The sequence below is a fragment of the Penicillium expansum genome (genome assembly GCF_000769745.1).
Source record: "Penicillium expansum strain MD-8 chromosome Unknown contig224, whole genome shotgun sequence".
NCBI lineage: Eukaryota > Fungi > Ascomycota > Eurotiomycetes > Eurotiales > Aspergillaceae > Penicillium > Penicillium expansum.
Genome location: NW_015971275.1, coordinates 132951 through 149558, shown reverse-complemented (window position 1 = coordinate 149558; position 16608 = coordinate 132951). Strand labels below are relative to the sequence as shown.

Here is a 16608-nt window from a genome sequence, read left to right as displayed (position 1 = left end):
TTCTTGACATGGTTGATGGAGGTCTATAATGTACAAAGTAACGACATTTACTGATGTTAATAATAGAAGTCTTAATTCATATCAGCAGACCATTCTCTTGATCAAAGTCTTAATCCCTTCACCTCTCTTCGTAGTCTCCCAGCCCTTGACAGCATCCTTACAAGGCACGATCTTGGTGATGAGGGGTTTCAAATCAACCTTCCCCGACATCGCGATCTCAAATGCTAACTTAAAATTCCCAGGCCCAGCAAGGAAGTCTGTCAAACTACCAAAGATACTGTTATGTAAGTCAGTTGTTGTTTGCACGCTAGTTCAGGAACTCTTTTACAATGGCTATAGGTATTACCACCCCGCATAAGCGCAGGGATGTTATCAGGCCGTAGGAGGAGAATGGAGCGTCGGAGGACATTCGACCAAGGGGTAGTGAAGAAGCAGTACGATACGCATGGTCCCGAGTATAGGACGGGGGTTTAAGCATACGGGCTGGCAAGGTCGAGGGTCACCACATGGAACAGTGCGACAGGACAGTGCATGGCATGTACATTGCTGCAAGTGGCTGAAAGAAATAAAAACGGTGTTAAGCAAGGATTATTGACAACTTGGGGTGTTTGATTTGAAAATTCGTGATCTCGTGCCACGAGAATAAACATGAAGCATTACACCAGAAACAAAAACAAAAGGTCGTGACATCATAAAGTGGACATGATAAATAGCAGAAGGTGAAAAGGCAGATTCTATCAACGACCAAGTGCACGTAGCCGGTCTTTGAGTCGATCCATTTCTTTGTCATATTCCATCCCAGCTGGAGCGCGATTTGGCTCCCGGTCACTATCTTTAAGCATCATGGACCGATAGTGACCATCTCCATCCGGTGCTCCAACAGTCACCCAGACAAACTTGGTTCCGGGGCTATTGGGCTGCGAGCGCTCCTGCGTTCCTTGCCAGAACGCTTCGTCCGGCAGCGATTCATCAGCAGAAGCAGATTCGATCGAGGGTGGACGACCTCCAAGCCGCCCAAACTTTATCCAAACTCTGAGGGTATCTTTAATGAAAGCGATTTTCTGGATAAAGGCGTTTGCATCGAGGATGTCCCGGATACGGTCTTCGGTCGAATTGATGGAATCTCCGTTCGCGATGCTGAGGAACGTGGCGGCCTCGTCGGAGGCTACGGCACGAGTGTCGAATCCCGCAGGGTGCATCTTGCCTTTTGCGGCGAAGAATCGAGCGGCGGAGGACGAGAGGTGGTAGAAATCGATCCAGGGGGATGAGCTGCGGGTGCGACCGGGCGAGATCACTAGCTTTGTGTGGTCGGGGAAGTTGAACTGGAAGGCTCCGTCTCCGAAACCCCAGATGCCAACATTACCCAAGCGCTGGTAGAACTTGACAAACTGTGCACTATTGTGTTCGGGCAGGTCTTCGTCCATGATGCCTTCGTCACCATGTCGACCTAGGGCTCCGATCATGTATTTACCGAACTGATCCACAAGCTTCATTCGCTTGATTTTCTCTGCATCAGCTCGTTCGACCTCGGTTCCTGTGCTGGAGCGGACTCTCATTGCCTTCGAGCTTTTAACATCGAAGAGTGAGGGCGGGATTAATGCTCGTCGAATACCGCGGCATCCTAACAAGTCATCGTCACGGTTCTCATAGAACTCGACCGGGTTTCCAGTGCGAGGAACTAACTGATCAGCCTCGGAGTAGTAAATCGGTTGTTGTTTGCCATCCACAACGCTACGCGCTTTTCGGCGGATGTGTCTCTCGCCATCTCGGATCACAACACTCGTTGCCGGCTGCCCATTTTCTCCCTTAAAAACACATCCAACACTGCCATCATCTAGGACATATCCAATACCATAACGGTTGGTGTAGTCGACCCATTTGATGACATAGGCATGAGGTTGTTTTCGTACTCCGCCTCTGCGCCTACTTGGTGCGTGGTTAACCAGGTTGGTCAGCATGAGGCGCAAGTCAGTGTTAACATCGGTCAACGAAGTCCGTGGTAGAAGCTTGTAGGCATCTTCTGTGTGGAATAGAGGACTGAGCCCCAAACTAGAGCGTGCCCTGCCACTGGCTGTTTTGCTGTTAGACCGAGCGATACCATTGGAGTCTGGCCGACCAAGTCCATTAGATTCGGCGGAAGATTTCGACTGTGCCAGCGAAGATCGAGCGGACTCTTCGACAGGGCTACCTCTCTGTCTTTCGCCTCGTCCGACACTAGCTTTGAGGTCTGCTCTGGATGCAGACCGTAGGGATGTCTGACGGGTGATCACGTTTCGCTCCTCCGGCCTGGCGGACGGTTGCCGTTCTCTGGTTGAGATGGAAGGCTGCATCAACTCCTGGTCAGCGGCTGCCAATCTGCGAGACTGAGAGCGTGTTTTGCCTACAGTCAAGCCTGATGGCATGCTTGTGGATTTGGCTAATTGTGGTGCAATATCCTTCTCCTTGCTACGCAGTGTCGTTGCTTGGGATTCAGATACCATCCTTCTTGTCCGGATAGGACGCTCTGCCAGGCCTCCAGTTGGTACTTCCGCAGCGGAAAGAGGCTTTGGCTCGGCTTGTGGGATATCTCGATATGGCCTAGACGATAGGACAGCGGGATCGCTGATTCCAGGTCCCCTGCGAGGAGAGATAGGGGGCACTCGGGCCTGCTGGCGTAACGTTGCGGCATGGCTCTGTCCTTCCATTCGGCGCTGTTGAGCAGCGGCAAGAGCGGCGTTGGTCCGTGATGCTGCCATAGGGTTGGGACGAATGGAAACACTCCTCTGGGACATGGTGCTGCTGTTAAGCATTGACTCCTCACTGCGGATTACCTTGCGGGAACTCTCCAGAAGACACCAGTCTCCTTCAACGTCATGGGGCCATCGGTACACATAATCCGGCGACAAGGGTATTATGGGTCGTAGGCCCCTGGAATCCTCCACATCACACTCAGAAAAGGCCGACTTTGAGCAGTTTCTCCCAACAGATTTCCGAGCCGTCCCATCAGGCTTGCGTCCCACGCCGCAGAGTGAGTAGAAGGCGGCTTTGCAGGAATGATATCGCTGGGCGGGGTCATCCACCTGGTACACATAGGCGCGGAGCTTCTCATCCGAGTCCAAGCCGTATCCACTTACCACAGAATCACCTTGAGGTGAGGCGTCCTTAAGCCATAGTGGCTTGTTGAATCGACATGAGGGGTCCAGTTGACGAGGAATGCAGCCATCGTACATGTTGAAGAATGGGTGCTCAACAATGTCGTCTGGGTCTGGTCGCTCCTCGTCCACGAGGTTCAAACAACGACTAACTAGATCTTTTGCTTCCTCGGGGATGTAATTGCTGGATTCTGATTCTTTGGGCCAGACATAATTCAAGTTCTGGACCTTCTTGTAAACCTCGTCTTGCGTTTTTGATTGGAATGGTAAGTGTCCAGCGAGCATTGCAAAGCTAAAACGACGGCATTAGTTCAACGACTTCGTAGTAATATAGCGGCGTTCTTACCATATTACACCCACGGACCAAATGTCAACTTTTTGGGTATGGCCACCTTTGCTCTTGTCCAAAACTTCGGGGGCGATATAGTTGGGTGTGCCGCATAGCGTATTCCGTCGCTTGGCATCCTTGTCGGACAAAATCATAGCCGCTAGACCAAAATCTCCAACCTTGATGTTCATGTTGTGGTCGAGGAACAGGTTTCCCATCTTCAGGTCGCGGTGAGCGACGAAACGTTTGTGTAGGTATTTCACCGCTGCGCAAAGTTGAATCATATAGCGTCGCACTTCCGGCAAGCTGAAACAGCGTCGTTTCCGAAACATATCCATCACCGACCCATTTGGACATAACTCCAGGACGACATAAGTGCTAGATTCGAATGCGAATGCGCGGTAGAACTGGACGATAAAAGGATGGCGCATTTTAGAGTGGATCTGAAGTTCGGTTCGAAACTGCAACAAAAAATTTAGGTGCTGTCAAACAGTCGGTCTGTATCTGGATGCTCGGCGTACCTTCTCCTCCATCTTTTTTTGCGGCATCGCTGACTTGACGACCTTCATGGCGTACACCCGGCCATTGCGAGCCAATGCACCCTCATAACAAACAGCAAAACCACCTTTCCCCAAGAATGCGCCTATTGAGTATCGCTCCCCCCCATCTTCCGGCTCTGAGACTATTGACGGTGGAGGATCGGCGTAGCTTTTGGATGTTGCAAGCTTTTGTTTGTTACTTGGAAGCACGGCATTTTTCTCGAACGCTTTACGATCCATAGCCAGCTTCGGTTTGATCATCTGGTTCGTTGTGCGCGGGGAGAGGGCCTCCATTCTTGGCGAGTCGTCCTTTTATGGCAGGCGAATTAAGATAATATCTGTAGTTGGAGGCGTGTAGCGGAGGGGGTATCGAGCGTAAAGATCATTTAAAAAAAACGGCGACCATGTGACGGTCTGAAGGGTATCAAGTTCCGGCAATGTTTGTATCCCTGCAACAATCAAGTCAGAATTCGCTCCACTGTCAGCAAGCCGAAGCACCTCTCAGTTGGGAACGGAACATAGGAAATGAAAGGTGGAACTTACCGAAATGCAAAGCGCTAAAAAAGCAAAACTGTACAGAGCTCGGAAAACAAATAACGGCGCCTCAATCGAGGGTTGGGGGAGGATGAAGAGTAGGAAGAGTTGGACCATAACAGTTTGCTCAAAACGGCAATCGATAAACACTGGCCGTTGGCCCGCAGGTCACGTGAGAGCCTTCGACCATCCCCACGCATCTCATTCTCTCAGGCCTTCACTTTTGTTTCCTTGAATCATAAATACTTGCATTTTAGCTATATTTAAAATCTTCAGGATGTTATTTTTAGCATTAATTGTTTAATCTAATCTTGGTGTGTTGCTAGGGCTTTATATTTGGTTGCATATCTGAGTTTGTTTACTTGACACCAAACCTTAAAAACGTATTTTGATAGCTCATATCTGCAACAAACCCAGTTCTTTAGAAAGCATTATTAGAGCATGAGCTTTCAGTAACCGCTCCATATCTGTAATGTCCTCATGGCTACCTACTTATAAGATATCTATGTAGGCAATCTTGTTCAATCAGTTCCGCGCCCAAGTGGGTATGTTTTTGAGAGTGGATCCTAGGATGGCCCTTAAGACAGCCGCTTCATGTCGCGTGCCTTGACTTCGAGGACTATACACCGAGCATGAACGGCCTCACTAGCGCGTCTTGACACTATATTCCTTCAACTTAAACCCTACAAGAACTAGCACAACGTGGAAGATCCTATCCTAGGTTGACTTGAAACACTTTCGTCGGGCTATCGTGGTTGTATAGAGGGTATTATTCCCTCTATGCCCCAAAAAATCGATGTAGCGAAGAAAGCAATGGAATGGCACACTAATTATCAGTCTACTGTTCATATTGTATAATTAGAAATTAATAAAAGTTTCAAATATTAAAGAGCAGTTATTAGCTGATATATATATCCTACTTTGGAGCTATTACGCTCCCTTAGTCCGAGGAGTAGCGATATTATTGAGATAAGGTCCTGAATGGCGATGTTAGACCTAAACTATGGCGGTAGTTAATTGTGCCGAGTATGAAGATATGCTGGGAATCGTATGGGAATCCTCGCTCTTGAACATAATTCGAAAATAGATAATAGTTGATTTACAAACTTGCTCCTAGAGAGGATTTATAACATGGTTTAATCTGCCACTCTACACGAAAACCTGGCACTACAAAGAATCACATAGAACCACAGGAGCAAGATATAATAACATGGATAATGTTATTGTGTTAATTAAATATATTATGACTAGTTCAAGATCTATCACATCTCATTATATTGCCTCCAGCCACAGAACCTCCTGAGCAAAACAGTTCATCTCCTAGCTATGGATAGGAGACATGTCAGCCCCAAAGAATATTCATCTTTTGCCATATGCTGTCTTTCTTGATCGGCACATTCTCCGGGTCATTGTTGGCTTCGTCTATCGCTTGTTGAACCGGCACCAGCTTGAGAGGAATAATCTCTGTCCGGCGGATCAACTTGTAGCCCCCGTACGCAAGGAGGACGAGCGGAATATCCCTAGTGTCATGGTCAGCAAACTGAATTTAATGCCACAAAGAAGAAGACTCACAGATACGATGAGACAAACGAGGCAGGGTCCCAATTTCCTGCTGTGAAAACTACAAATCCTCCAGTCAAGAGAATCACCACACAAGAGACCAACGCGAACCAGCTTGTGTATCCTTGATAATGTCAGTATTAGAATCCTTCCAAGACTTGATTTGTCAAAACTGGACTGCAATACATACTGGTAATGCGATTATGCCACGGCAACTCTGTTGGTGATATCCCCTGTTTATCCAGCGCTTGCAACAAACGAATATGGTTCAAGCTTATGGTGATCCACGAGACCAAGGTGCCAGCCGCAGTCAAATCGACGAACCACCAGAAGACATTCATGGCATTGTTGGAAACACACATGTAAGCTAGGAAGGAGAAGGCAACCTGTAGCAACACACACATGTACGGCACTCCCCACTTGGTGGTACGCAGGAATATCCTTGGAGCATGGCCCTTGACCGCAAGACCATATAAAGTTCTGGTTCCTGTGAGAATACTCTGGTTCGATGCAGACCACGCAGAGGTCAAGCAGACGGCATTCACAACGGAAGGAATAGCCTTGATGCCTGCATCGCCGGCGGCAATGACGAACGGACTCGTAGCCGCAGTGCCAGAGTCTGAGCCGAGACGCTCATCAGCGCTAGAGACCAACATACCCACGACCAGCACAGTGGCGACGTAGAAGATAGAAACTCGCGCGAATACCCTTTTACAGGCCTTGGGGATATTCTGTCGCGGGTTTTTTGTTTCACCAGCGGTCGTGGCCAAAGATTCCACACCTGCGAACGAGTAGACTGCATTGGTCATGACAGCCCAGAATCCGAGGAAGCGCCCCAAAGAACCAGTAGCAATATACTCGACGAACGGTCCGGGGTCTTTCCAGTAGTGGAAGCCTCGTCGGGGCACACCTGGCACACCGCCAAGATCAATGACAAGGCCGAGAATGACCACGAAAATCACCAGCAGGATCTTGAGAATGGCGAAAATGAATTCAATTTCGCCATAGACGCTGATCAACGAGACAGCAACAACCACGGACACCACTATGAGGATAGTCACCCAGACAGCGGCATTGATATCCGTCCAGTATTGGATAAGGACGACGCTGGCCGAGATTTCACTCGGAACACTGATAAAGCATCCGTAAACAACATTCCAGCCGACCGCAAATGCTAGCGCGGGATCAACTAAAATCTCTGCGTGTCGCACAAAAGAACCAGTTACTGGCAGCAGCGCTGAGACTTCTCCCAGTGCAAATTGAATGCAGCAGACTATCAGGCCGACGAACAGGTAGCCTAGCAGGGCACCCAGAGGACCACCGGTAGCGATCGAGCCACCCAGACCGAGAAAGAGACCCGTACCCTATATCAGGTCAGTCATGAAGTTTCTCTCTTCATAATGGTCTACATACGATTGCGCCAGCAATGGCAATCATCTGGATATGGCGTTGCCCCAGACCCCGGATCAAACTTTGGCGTTCATACTGGGTAACGATCTGCCCGTCGTCGACGATGGAAGCGCTCGATGGACCCGAGTGTGGGGTGAAGTGTTGATCTTCTACATCCTGAACATTGTGAACGATGTATTGACTCCCCGTCTTGGTAGAACTCTGATCCTTGAATACCCCTGCCATGGCGTCGTTGCAGGAAACAAAGTCTTCCAAACAGAAAATATTTCCACGCTAGAGGGGGGCCAGGTAGGCTAATCACACCATTTGACTGGTTGATGAGGGAAGGCTACTCCGTAATTTTTGCTTATCTGCCCAGGTGGGTTAAACCGAGCTTTCGCGTAACGAAAATTATATTAAGGAGAAATCGAAATTGGTGGCCTCGGGGGTAACGCGTTAAATAGAAATAACATGCATGAAAATGATTGGTTCATTATTGATTGCAGAATGTCGCAATTTGAACGGAAAAGCAATATGTATCGGAGTGGAATTGAAATGCGATACATAGTAAAATGGTGCAATCAGTTCGGTACACACACTCGGGAAGTCTCCGAGCTGTTCTAAACTCCACCTTTGGCTTTGACCATTGGTTGGACTGGAACAAGACTAGCCCTATGTGGATGATATAGGCCGAGTTTTTCCGGCCCGGTGGTTATGCTGTATGTGAATCCGTACGGAGTACGTACTCCGCATATCAACATCGTTATGCTACTGGTGCAAAACTTGGAATATATAAGGCTCAAATGCTATTAAAATGCCTTTCTCCGACAGGACCTATATGGAATATAGCTGATACTATGTAGACCAAGAAGCTATGTACGCCCACGTTTCCGTGCTAACATGGAGGTTTGTTTATCTCTTTACTTTAAATAGTGGGAGCATATGTAGAAATCAAATAGTTCAACACTGTGTAATTATATCAGGCTCTACAAATCTTCAGTAAATAGGCTGTTACTGCCAAGCAAATATTGGAAATAAGCCTCCTATGGTCGTTGGTACCTCTTCATGGGCGCGCCAGTAAGGTTGAGGACGGTGCTGAGTAATCAACACGCGGGCCCAACGTAGGTACCGCGGAGGTAAGCAAGTGACTCAAGCTTCATATGTTCACTCTCTCCCTTCTCCAGCCATGTCGTTAACATTGAAGCTCTCCTCCTTGGCAATCCGGACTTTGTCCAAGCCCATTGCTGTAAGCTTGTATCTCAAGCTCAACCCTGCCAAATTCAGAGGCTGACCCACACAGTCTCAAATTAAAGCCCAGGCCCGTGAACATGAACGCTTTCGCAAGGTCTGCGTTTCTATGGCCCAAGCGCTCCATAGATTCGATATGCGTCTCCGACTAGGCTCCATCCGCGATACTGCTGCCTCACAACGCCAAGCTGCCGCCGCTGCCGAAGCTCGAAAACACAAGCCTACAGCCCCCACTGTTCGAAACGCCGCCGACACGAAAGCTGCAGAGGACGCAGAGGCCAAGGCTAAGGCTGCAGCGGAAGAAGCGGCCAAACCACACCACTACCGTATCCGTCCCCTTTCCGAGTCTAAAGCTATAGAGTCCGGTGCCAACTTCATCTCCGAATCCTTCCTCTTCCTTGTTGCTGGAGGCCTGATCCTCTTTGAATCGTGGCGGTCACGGAACAAGGAAAGTACACGGCGGGAAGGTGTGGAGGGAAGATTGGCAGATCTGGAACAATCAGAACAGGCGGCACGCGAAGCTCTGGTGACACTAGAAAAGGAGCTGCTCCAGCTAAGAGCAAAGCACGGCGATTTGCCCAAGTTGTCTACGAAGAGGATTCTGTCTCCTGAGATCTATGAACAATCTCCAGAGCCGGATATGCCAGAAGTTCCACAGGGGTTGCTCTCACGCATTTCCTCCTACATCTCTTTTGGTCAAAGCACCGAGAAGACGACCGAGTCTACGCCTAATACTCAGCCCACAACAGAAAAGGCTGCACCAACAACCCAAAGTTCGGACCATTCTGCTGCACCAGCTAGTCGGACGTCATCATCTACATCGAAAAGCTTGTGATTGTTGATTGTTAATTGATATTCGTATCATACCTAGCGATATCCTATTATATAAGGTTAGGCGTGCATTTGCTTTTTCATTCGATCAAGATACCCCATTGAACCACTGGATAGATTAGAAGAAGTCGGTTCTTTCTCGAGAGTAGGGATTTGCAAGGCGGAGTCATTTGTTGATATTTCTATCCGCTCCTTCCCTGAAATGTACATACACACATCACGTCCATAGAGGCAACAACTCATCTCTTTGATTCTCTTCTCTTTCATCGCCACTTTACCCCTGACGCTTCCCTTTTCAATCATTTCTTTTATTGATCCTTTGTTTGCTATGGCTGCTGAGTCTCTTCCTCCTGACAACGGGCTTCCCTCTCCTCGCTCTGCCGCCAGCCCACTCAATTCCTCAGTACCATTTATCCCCATATCTACGCTCGCCCCTCGAACGACAGGAAGTGGAAGTCCACACTCTAGTTCCTCGTCCAGTGCTACAATGTCTACCCCTCCCCCAACTCTCGGTCTTCGGGGTGAGTATAACCCAGAACTTCGGAAACGCGATGAATGGGCCAGGTTGGCTACCACCCTTACTGCCCTTGGCACAATGAAAGAAGGTATGATACTCTCATGCATTATTGATCTACTCAACGCCTAGAGCTGACCATATTCTCTAGCTTCGCCGGGGCCTCCCAAGACAGATTTCAGTTGTGGGTTCCCTTGACTCCCCCAGAAAAGCTCCAAACGTTAACTCTCCCCCAAGCTCTGTGGGGTGCCCGAGATGCCGATTTCAGCTTTGAGCTCATCTACCAGAATCGAACCTTGTCTACGTTCGATGTCCTGCATCAGATACACTCTATCAAGCTCAATGCGCTTTTGTTGACTCCTAGTCGATTAAACGTAACCACGAGACACCAAACTGCGACTGCAATCCAGAATTTTACTGAAGCCAACAAGAACTCATTGGGGGTGATTGTGTACTTGATGGATGCGATATCGTCAGGCAACGAACAGATCGATGCAGTGCAGTCTCTCGGTGCACTACACCACTGCCTTTCATTAGGCTTCGCAGAACCACCTCCTGTCCTTGTTGTGTCCGACGCATCCTACCTCCTGGATTGCATAGGCGCTTACATGAAGAGCGTCTCCCGCGCAAACCCGGTGAGTTGTAGTCGAATGACAAGGCTTGCCTTGTGTTGGTCATTTACTAATATATCGATTAGATTTCGGTCAACAGCTCTGGAGATAAGCTATTATGGCCTAGATCGCCTGTTCCTGCGCCTGCGCCTACATCATTTCCGCCTTCGAAGTTTTCGTTTTCAACCCAGGCCAAAAAGTGAAGCTCCAGGTACAGGCATTTCAGAAGACTGGTCGCTTTTCCGAGAAGGAATATCTTCGATTCCAGGCATTTGAACCTGGCGAGAGTCAGCACGATATTATGAATGAGCATTGGACTTTTTCTTAATCCACAATGTATGATTACTACCCAATCCACGTCTCCATATCCATTTATCGGCTTTGTTGCTGTTGTCTCCCACTGAATGTTTGGTCTGCTGCACTGGGACGTCAAACTTCATGCCTTCATTTAAGGGACCCCACAAACCTAGTCAGTTTCTTCTTTTATGAGGCTTGCCAAAGAGGTTGAATCCTAATGTTGGGAGTCTTACTTTAAACAACATATGACCTTATCCCGTTGTTTCTATCTACACTATATCGCTATCAAATGATTACCTTCAAGAATGATCAGGGTAATGTTCATCAGCAGCGCAATATCATTGCGACCAATCTCCTATCACTGGGAGTTCATAGCTCTGGAGCACTTCAACAGCCATAGGTGGCTCCGGTCCTGGCGAATGCTGCATCTGCAATGTTGGGACCGTATGACTGGTACGCCGGGGTTTGATGGTGGGTGTTGACTTTCGTCTCAGAGTTCATGTTGATGTCCTGCTGACAGAGACCGGTTTACTGGTGGAAATTGTGTAGCTGGGACCGAAGCCAACCCCAAGAGGCACAGTAAGCATTACGAAAGCCATGGACCCAAGATTTGACATCAATCCCATAGCTTGGTAACCAGCCAAGCGGTCTGTATCCCGGACGCTTTGTCCCCCAGGAATTTGTGACTCTTCAGCGACTGAATAGCCACCAGCGCACTGTTCACCTCCATATAGTCCGCCTCGCTGTTCGAGTTTAATAGCAGTCGAGTTGCGCGGATTTGAAGTTACATAATTGAACACTCAAAGGAAATCTCCAGGCCAAATTGTGAGTACAGTTCATTAATAGTTTCAAGTAATCTATGGGGGTCTAGGCAGGTCAATCAGAATTAGGATTAGGCAGGAGTATACTTGTCCTAAGGGATATATGCCCAATGACGTCGGTGCATCTATTCTTAACCGCACGAGCCACAAGCCCTGACGCGCGTGGCGGACCCAGGAGGTTCGTAGAAAAAAAGAATTGCCATGGAACAAAACTTAGATTGAGCAATAAGAATGCCTATATCAAAATAGATCATCCTTAGTAACCGGGTAAATTAATGTCCAATTCGCCCCTGAGGCAGCAACGGAACCAGAAAAGGGACTCTTCTGTGGCGCAGCTGTTTGCTTCGGTTTGACTTGCTGTACGTAAGTCCGCCCAGTCACTTCCCTCTTACAATTACCTAGAATTGGTTCTAGACTATTTCCTATTCACTCTCAATTCCTGACTCTTAACTTGTCACAAGAATTCACCTATTCGGTTGACAGGTCAGATTTCACATTTGTCGCCTGGGCGCGAGATCCCCCGAGAGGTTGACACAAGATGGTAGGTGGCCTACTTGCGCAATGACCAGATAAGATCCAAACTGACCCTGTGATTGCGATGTAGGGTCAGTCACGACGCCCCGTTGGCGGAGAGAAGAAGAGCCGCTTTGGGCGCTCCAAAGCAGTCGCAGATGTCGGCGATGGCCGGCAAGCGGGGGGAAAGCCGCAGGTCAGGAAGGCCGCCTTCGAGAGCAGCAAGAAGAAGGAAATTGGTGTGTCAGATCTTACGCTGCTCAGCAAGATCTCCAACGAGGCCATCAATGACAATCTGAAGCTCCGGTTCGAGCACGACGAGATTTATGTAAGGGATCGCTCTCTGCGGGGTTGTGCGCGAACACGAGTTTAGGCTAATAGGAGACTACTAGACTTATATTGGCCATGTATTGGTCTCAGTGAATCCTTTCCGAGACTGTGAGTTGCTCCGCAAGGATGATTCGGTTCCCTATTTGCTAACATATTTGTGATCACAGTGGGTATCTACACAGATAATGTCCTCGATTCGTATCGCGGCAAGAACCGCCTCGAAGTCCCTCCCCATGTATTCGGAGTCGCCGAGTCCGCATACTACAACATGAAATCCTACAAGGACAACCAGTGTGTCATCATTTCTGGAGAGTCTGGTGCCGGAAAGACCGAGGCTGCGAAGCGGATCATGCAATACATTGCTAGTGTCTCCGGTGGCGGTGATTCGTCTATTCAGCAGACCAAGGAAATGGTATTGGCGACGAATCCGTTGCTGGAGTCATTCGGTAATGCGAAGACGCTGCGCAACAACAACTCGTCCCGATTCGGAAAGTACCTAGAATTGGAATTCAATGCCAACGGTGAGCCGGTGGGAGCCAATATTACGAATTATCTGCTTGAGAAGTCACGAGTTGTGGGACAAATCGCGAATGAGCGCAATTTCCACATCTTCTACCAACTCACAAAGGGTGCCCCACAGAAGTACCGCGACAGTTTCGGTCTTCAGCAACCCCAGTCTTACCTTTACACGAGCCGTTCCAAGTGTTTCGATGTACCAGGAATCGACGATGTCGCCGAGTTCAAGGATACACTGGATGCGATGAGGGTGATTGGAATGAGCGATGCCGAGCAGGATAATGTTTTCCGCATGCTGGCAGCTATTCTCTGGATTGGAAATGTTCAGTTCAGCGAGGACGACTCTGGCAATGCTACTATTAGCGATCAGTCAGTTGTTGATTTCGTCGCCTACCTCTTGGAGGTCGATTCTGCTCAAGTGAATAAAGCTTTGACCATTCGTCTGATGGAGACTGCCCGAGGAGGGCGCAGGGGCTCCGTATATGAAGTGCCGCTGAACAGGGTCCAAGCTTCCGCCGTTCGGGACGCTTTGGCAAAGGGAATTTACTTCAATCTGTTTGATTGGATTGTAGAGCGTGTCAACCAGTCACTGACTGCTCGCGGGTCCATCACCAATTCGATTGGTATCCTGGATATTTACGGATTCGAAATCTTCGAGAAGAACTCTTTCGAGCAGCTGTGTATTAACTATGTCAACGAAAAGCTGCAGCAGATTTTCATTCAGTTGACTCTCAAAGCAGAACAAGATGAGTATGCTCGCGAGCAGATCAAGTGGACTCCTATTGAGTACTTTGACAATAAGGTGGTTTGCTCTTTGATCGAGGACAAGCGCCCCCCTGGAGTTTTCGCCGCTTTGAACGATGCCTGCGCAACTGCCCACGCTGACTCCGGTGCGGCCGATCAAACTTTCGTTGGCAGGCTCAACTTCCTATCCCAGAACCCCAACTTCGAAGGTCGCCAGGGTCAGTTCATCATCAAGCACTACGCCGGTGATGTCAGCTACGCCGTGGAGGGAATGACAGATAAGAACAAGGATCAGCTGTTGAAGGACTTGTTGAACCTTGCCCAATCTAGCAGCAACGAATTCGTCCACTCGCTGTTCCCCGACCAGGTCAACCAAGATGACAAGCGTCGCCCACCTACCGCCGGTGACAAGATTAAGGCATCCGCAAATGACCTTGTGGCCACGCTCATGAAGGCGCAGCCATCTTATATTCGCACAATAAAACCCAACGATAACAAGGCCCCCAGGGAGTACAACCATGGCAATGTCCTGCACCAGATTAAGTACCTGGGTCTCCAAGAGAACGTCCGCATTCGACGTGCTGGCTTTGCCTACCGTCAGACCTTCGACAAGTTTACCGAGCGATTCTACCTCTTGTCTCCCAAGACTTCGTATGCAGGCGACTACACATGGACTGGCGATGTGGAATCCGGCGCGAAGCAGATCTTGAAGGATACCCGGATTCCTACTGAGGAGTATCAGATGGGTATCACAAAGGTTTTCGTCAAGACTCCTGAGACACTGTTCGCACTCGAAGCCATGCGCGACAAATATTGGCACAACATGGCCATCCGCATTCAGCGCGCTTGGAGAAACTATCTCCGGTACCGCATTGAATGTGCGATCCGTATCCAGCGCTTCTGGCGCCGCATGACCGGTGGACTCGAGATCATCAAGGTTCGTGATCAGGGACACCAGGTGCTTCAGGGCCGCAAGGAACGCCGGAGAATGAGTCTTCTCGGTTCTCGTCGCTTCCTGGGCGATTATCTCGGTGTCGGGAATACCGGTGGTCCGGGTGAAATGATCCGCAACGGTGCAGGCATCAGCGGTTCAGATGAAGTTATTTTCTCGTGCCGTGCCGAGCTTTTGGTGTCTAAGTTCGGTCGTTCTAGCAAGCCTGTTCCCCGGATTCTTGTCCTGACGAGTCGACATGTCTACATTGTTGCACAGAGTATCGAAAACAACCAACTTGTTATTTCAGCGGAACGAACTGTTCCGGTTGGAGCCATCAAGAGTGTGAGCACCTCGAATCTCAAGGACGACTGGTTCTCGCTGGTTATTGGGGCTCAAGAACCCGACCCACTCATCAATTGTATCTTCAAAACTGAGTTCTTTACTCATCTCACCACTGTCCTACGTGGATCTCTCACTTTGAAGGTTGGAGAAACCATTGAATACCATAAGAAGCCTGGCAAGCTGGCGACCGTCAAGGCAGTCAAAGATCCAGCTGCTGGAAACGTCGACAGCTACAAAAGTAGCACAATTCACACTAGTGGTGGTGAGCCTCCTAACTCTGTCTCAAAACCCACTCCACGCGCGAAGGCGGTTGCTGCTCGCCCGGTTACGAAGGGCAAGCTACTTCGTCCTGGTGGCCCTGGTGGCGGCCCTTCGAAATTGTCTCAGGCTGCTCGCAGACCTGTCCCTGCCGCCCAGCCTCTGCCCCGGTCTACCCCACAGCCTGTCGCAGTACCGCAACCTGCTGCCCAGCCGCGCATTGTGCCTCAACCTCGCATCGTGCCTCAGCCTGTGGCTGCTGCCGCCGCTGCGCACTCTCGCAACGAGTCTTATAGCTCTGTCAGGTCTTCTGGCTCCGCACGGGGTCCCCCCCCACCTCCCCCTGCGGCACCTCCAGCCTCAAGAAAGCCCTCCGCAAAGGTCAAGTATGACTACAACAGCGACCGGGCCAATGAGCTTTCCATCCTCAAAGGCGAAATTGTGGAAATTGTATCCAAGGAAGGAAATGGTACGTACCCATCGTATACTTCGTTTTGATCATAACTAACTTGTCTTAGGTTGGTGGCTGTGTAAAAATACAACAACATCAGCGCAAGGATGGACACCCGAATCCTACCTTGAAGAAGTAGCTGCCGCTCCCGCGCCAAAGCCCATTCCACCCCCACCTCCTATGGCACCCCGCGCAACCCCCAGCCCTATTCCAAACGGCGCTGGAGCCGCTGCAGCCGCCAAGACCAAGCCCGCCCCGCCAGCTCCCCCAGCCAAGCGTCCCAACATGACCGGACGCAAGCCCGCGCCCCCGCCCGCTCCACGGGATAGCGTCGCGAGCATGCAATCGGGCGACTCATCAGGCGCCAGCGGCCGCGGTACGCCCAACAGCGCATCCAACGCCAGTCTAGCAGGTGGTTTGGCCGAGGCACTGCGGGCACGACAAAGCGCGATGCAGGGCAAACACGACGATGACGATGAGTGGTAGAGTTGAGAAGTGCATTGTTTATGGTCTGTCGCGGTGTTGGACATTTCTGCGCTTAGCGTTGACCTTTTGCGTTTGTTTTCGTTTGTGAGGGGCCGTGGCATGTGCATGCAAAGGTCAGCGAGTCATTTTCTTTTCTTCCCATTGTTATTACATGCTACAGTAGAGCCGAGTTCAATATATACCGTTTCGCGTGAATCAAAATCATACGGGAATTTGTCATGTTATCCTGGA

General features: G+C 49.7%; 5 protein-coding genes across 5 annotated transcripts; 3 read left to right on the top strand and 2 right to left on the bottom strand.

Annotated features, from left to right (window-relative positions):
* Window positions 1-737: 737 nt before the first annotated feature.
* On the bottom strand, window positions 738-4292 carry PEX2_066900 (CDC5/polo family serine/threonine-protein kinase; the record flags this gene model as incomplete). The annotated part of the gene is made up of 3 exons (XM_016743961.1): window positions 738-3423; window positions 3478-3920; window positions 3981-4292. 3 exons carry the CDS (start codon window positions 4290-4292, stop codon window positions 738-740), a joined length of 3441 nt encoding a protein of 1146 aa, XP_016599674.1.
* Window positions 4293-5874: 1582 nt separating this feature from the next.
* Window positions 5875-7727, bottom strand: PEX2_066890 (Amino acid/polyamine transporter I; the record flags this gene model as incomplete). The annotated part of the gene is made up of 4 exons (XM_016743960.1): window positions 5875-6052; window positions 6105-6216; window positions 6283-7456; window positions 7506-7727. 4 exons carry the CDS (start codon window positions 7725-7727, stop codon window positions 5875-5877), a joined length of 1686 nt encoding a protein of 561 aa, XP_016599673.1.
* A 940-nt stretch (window positions 7728-8667) lies between these two features.
* On the top strand, window positions 8668-9564 carry PEX2_066880 (OPA3 family protein; the record flags this gene model as incomplete). Its single annotated transcript, XM_016743959.1, has 2 exons — window positions 8668-8727; window positions 8782-9564. The coding sequence occupies 2 exons, from the start codon at window positions 8668-8670 to the stop codon at window positions 9562-9564; spliced, it is 843 nt and encodes a 280-aa protein (XP_016599672.1).
* Window positions 9565-10047: 483 nt separating this feature from the next.
* Window positions 10048-11013, top strand: PEX2_066870 (uncharacterized protein; the record flags this gene model as incomplete). Its single annotated transcript, XM_016743958.1, has 4 exons — window positions 10048-10165; window positions 10226-10258; window positions 10312-10709; window positions 10813-11013. The coding sequence occupies 4 exons, from the start codon at window positions 10048-10050 to the stop codon at window positions 11011-11013; spliced, it is 750 nt and encodes a 249-aa protein (XP_016599671.1).
* Window positions 11014-12341: 1328 nt separating this feature from the next.
* PEX2_066860 (class I myosin myoA) lies at window positions 12342-16377 on the top strand (the record flags this gene model as incomplete). Its single annotated transcript, XM_016743957.1, has 5 exons — window positions 12342-12344; window positions 12408-12644; window positions 12709-12754; window positions 12814-15909; window positions 15959-16377. The coding sequence occupies 5 exons, from the start codon at window positions 12342-12344 to the stop codon at window positions 16375-16377; spliced, it is 3801 nt and encodes a 1266-aa protein (XP_016599670.1).
* Between the last annotated feature and the right edge of the window lie 231 nt (window positions 16378-16608).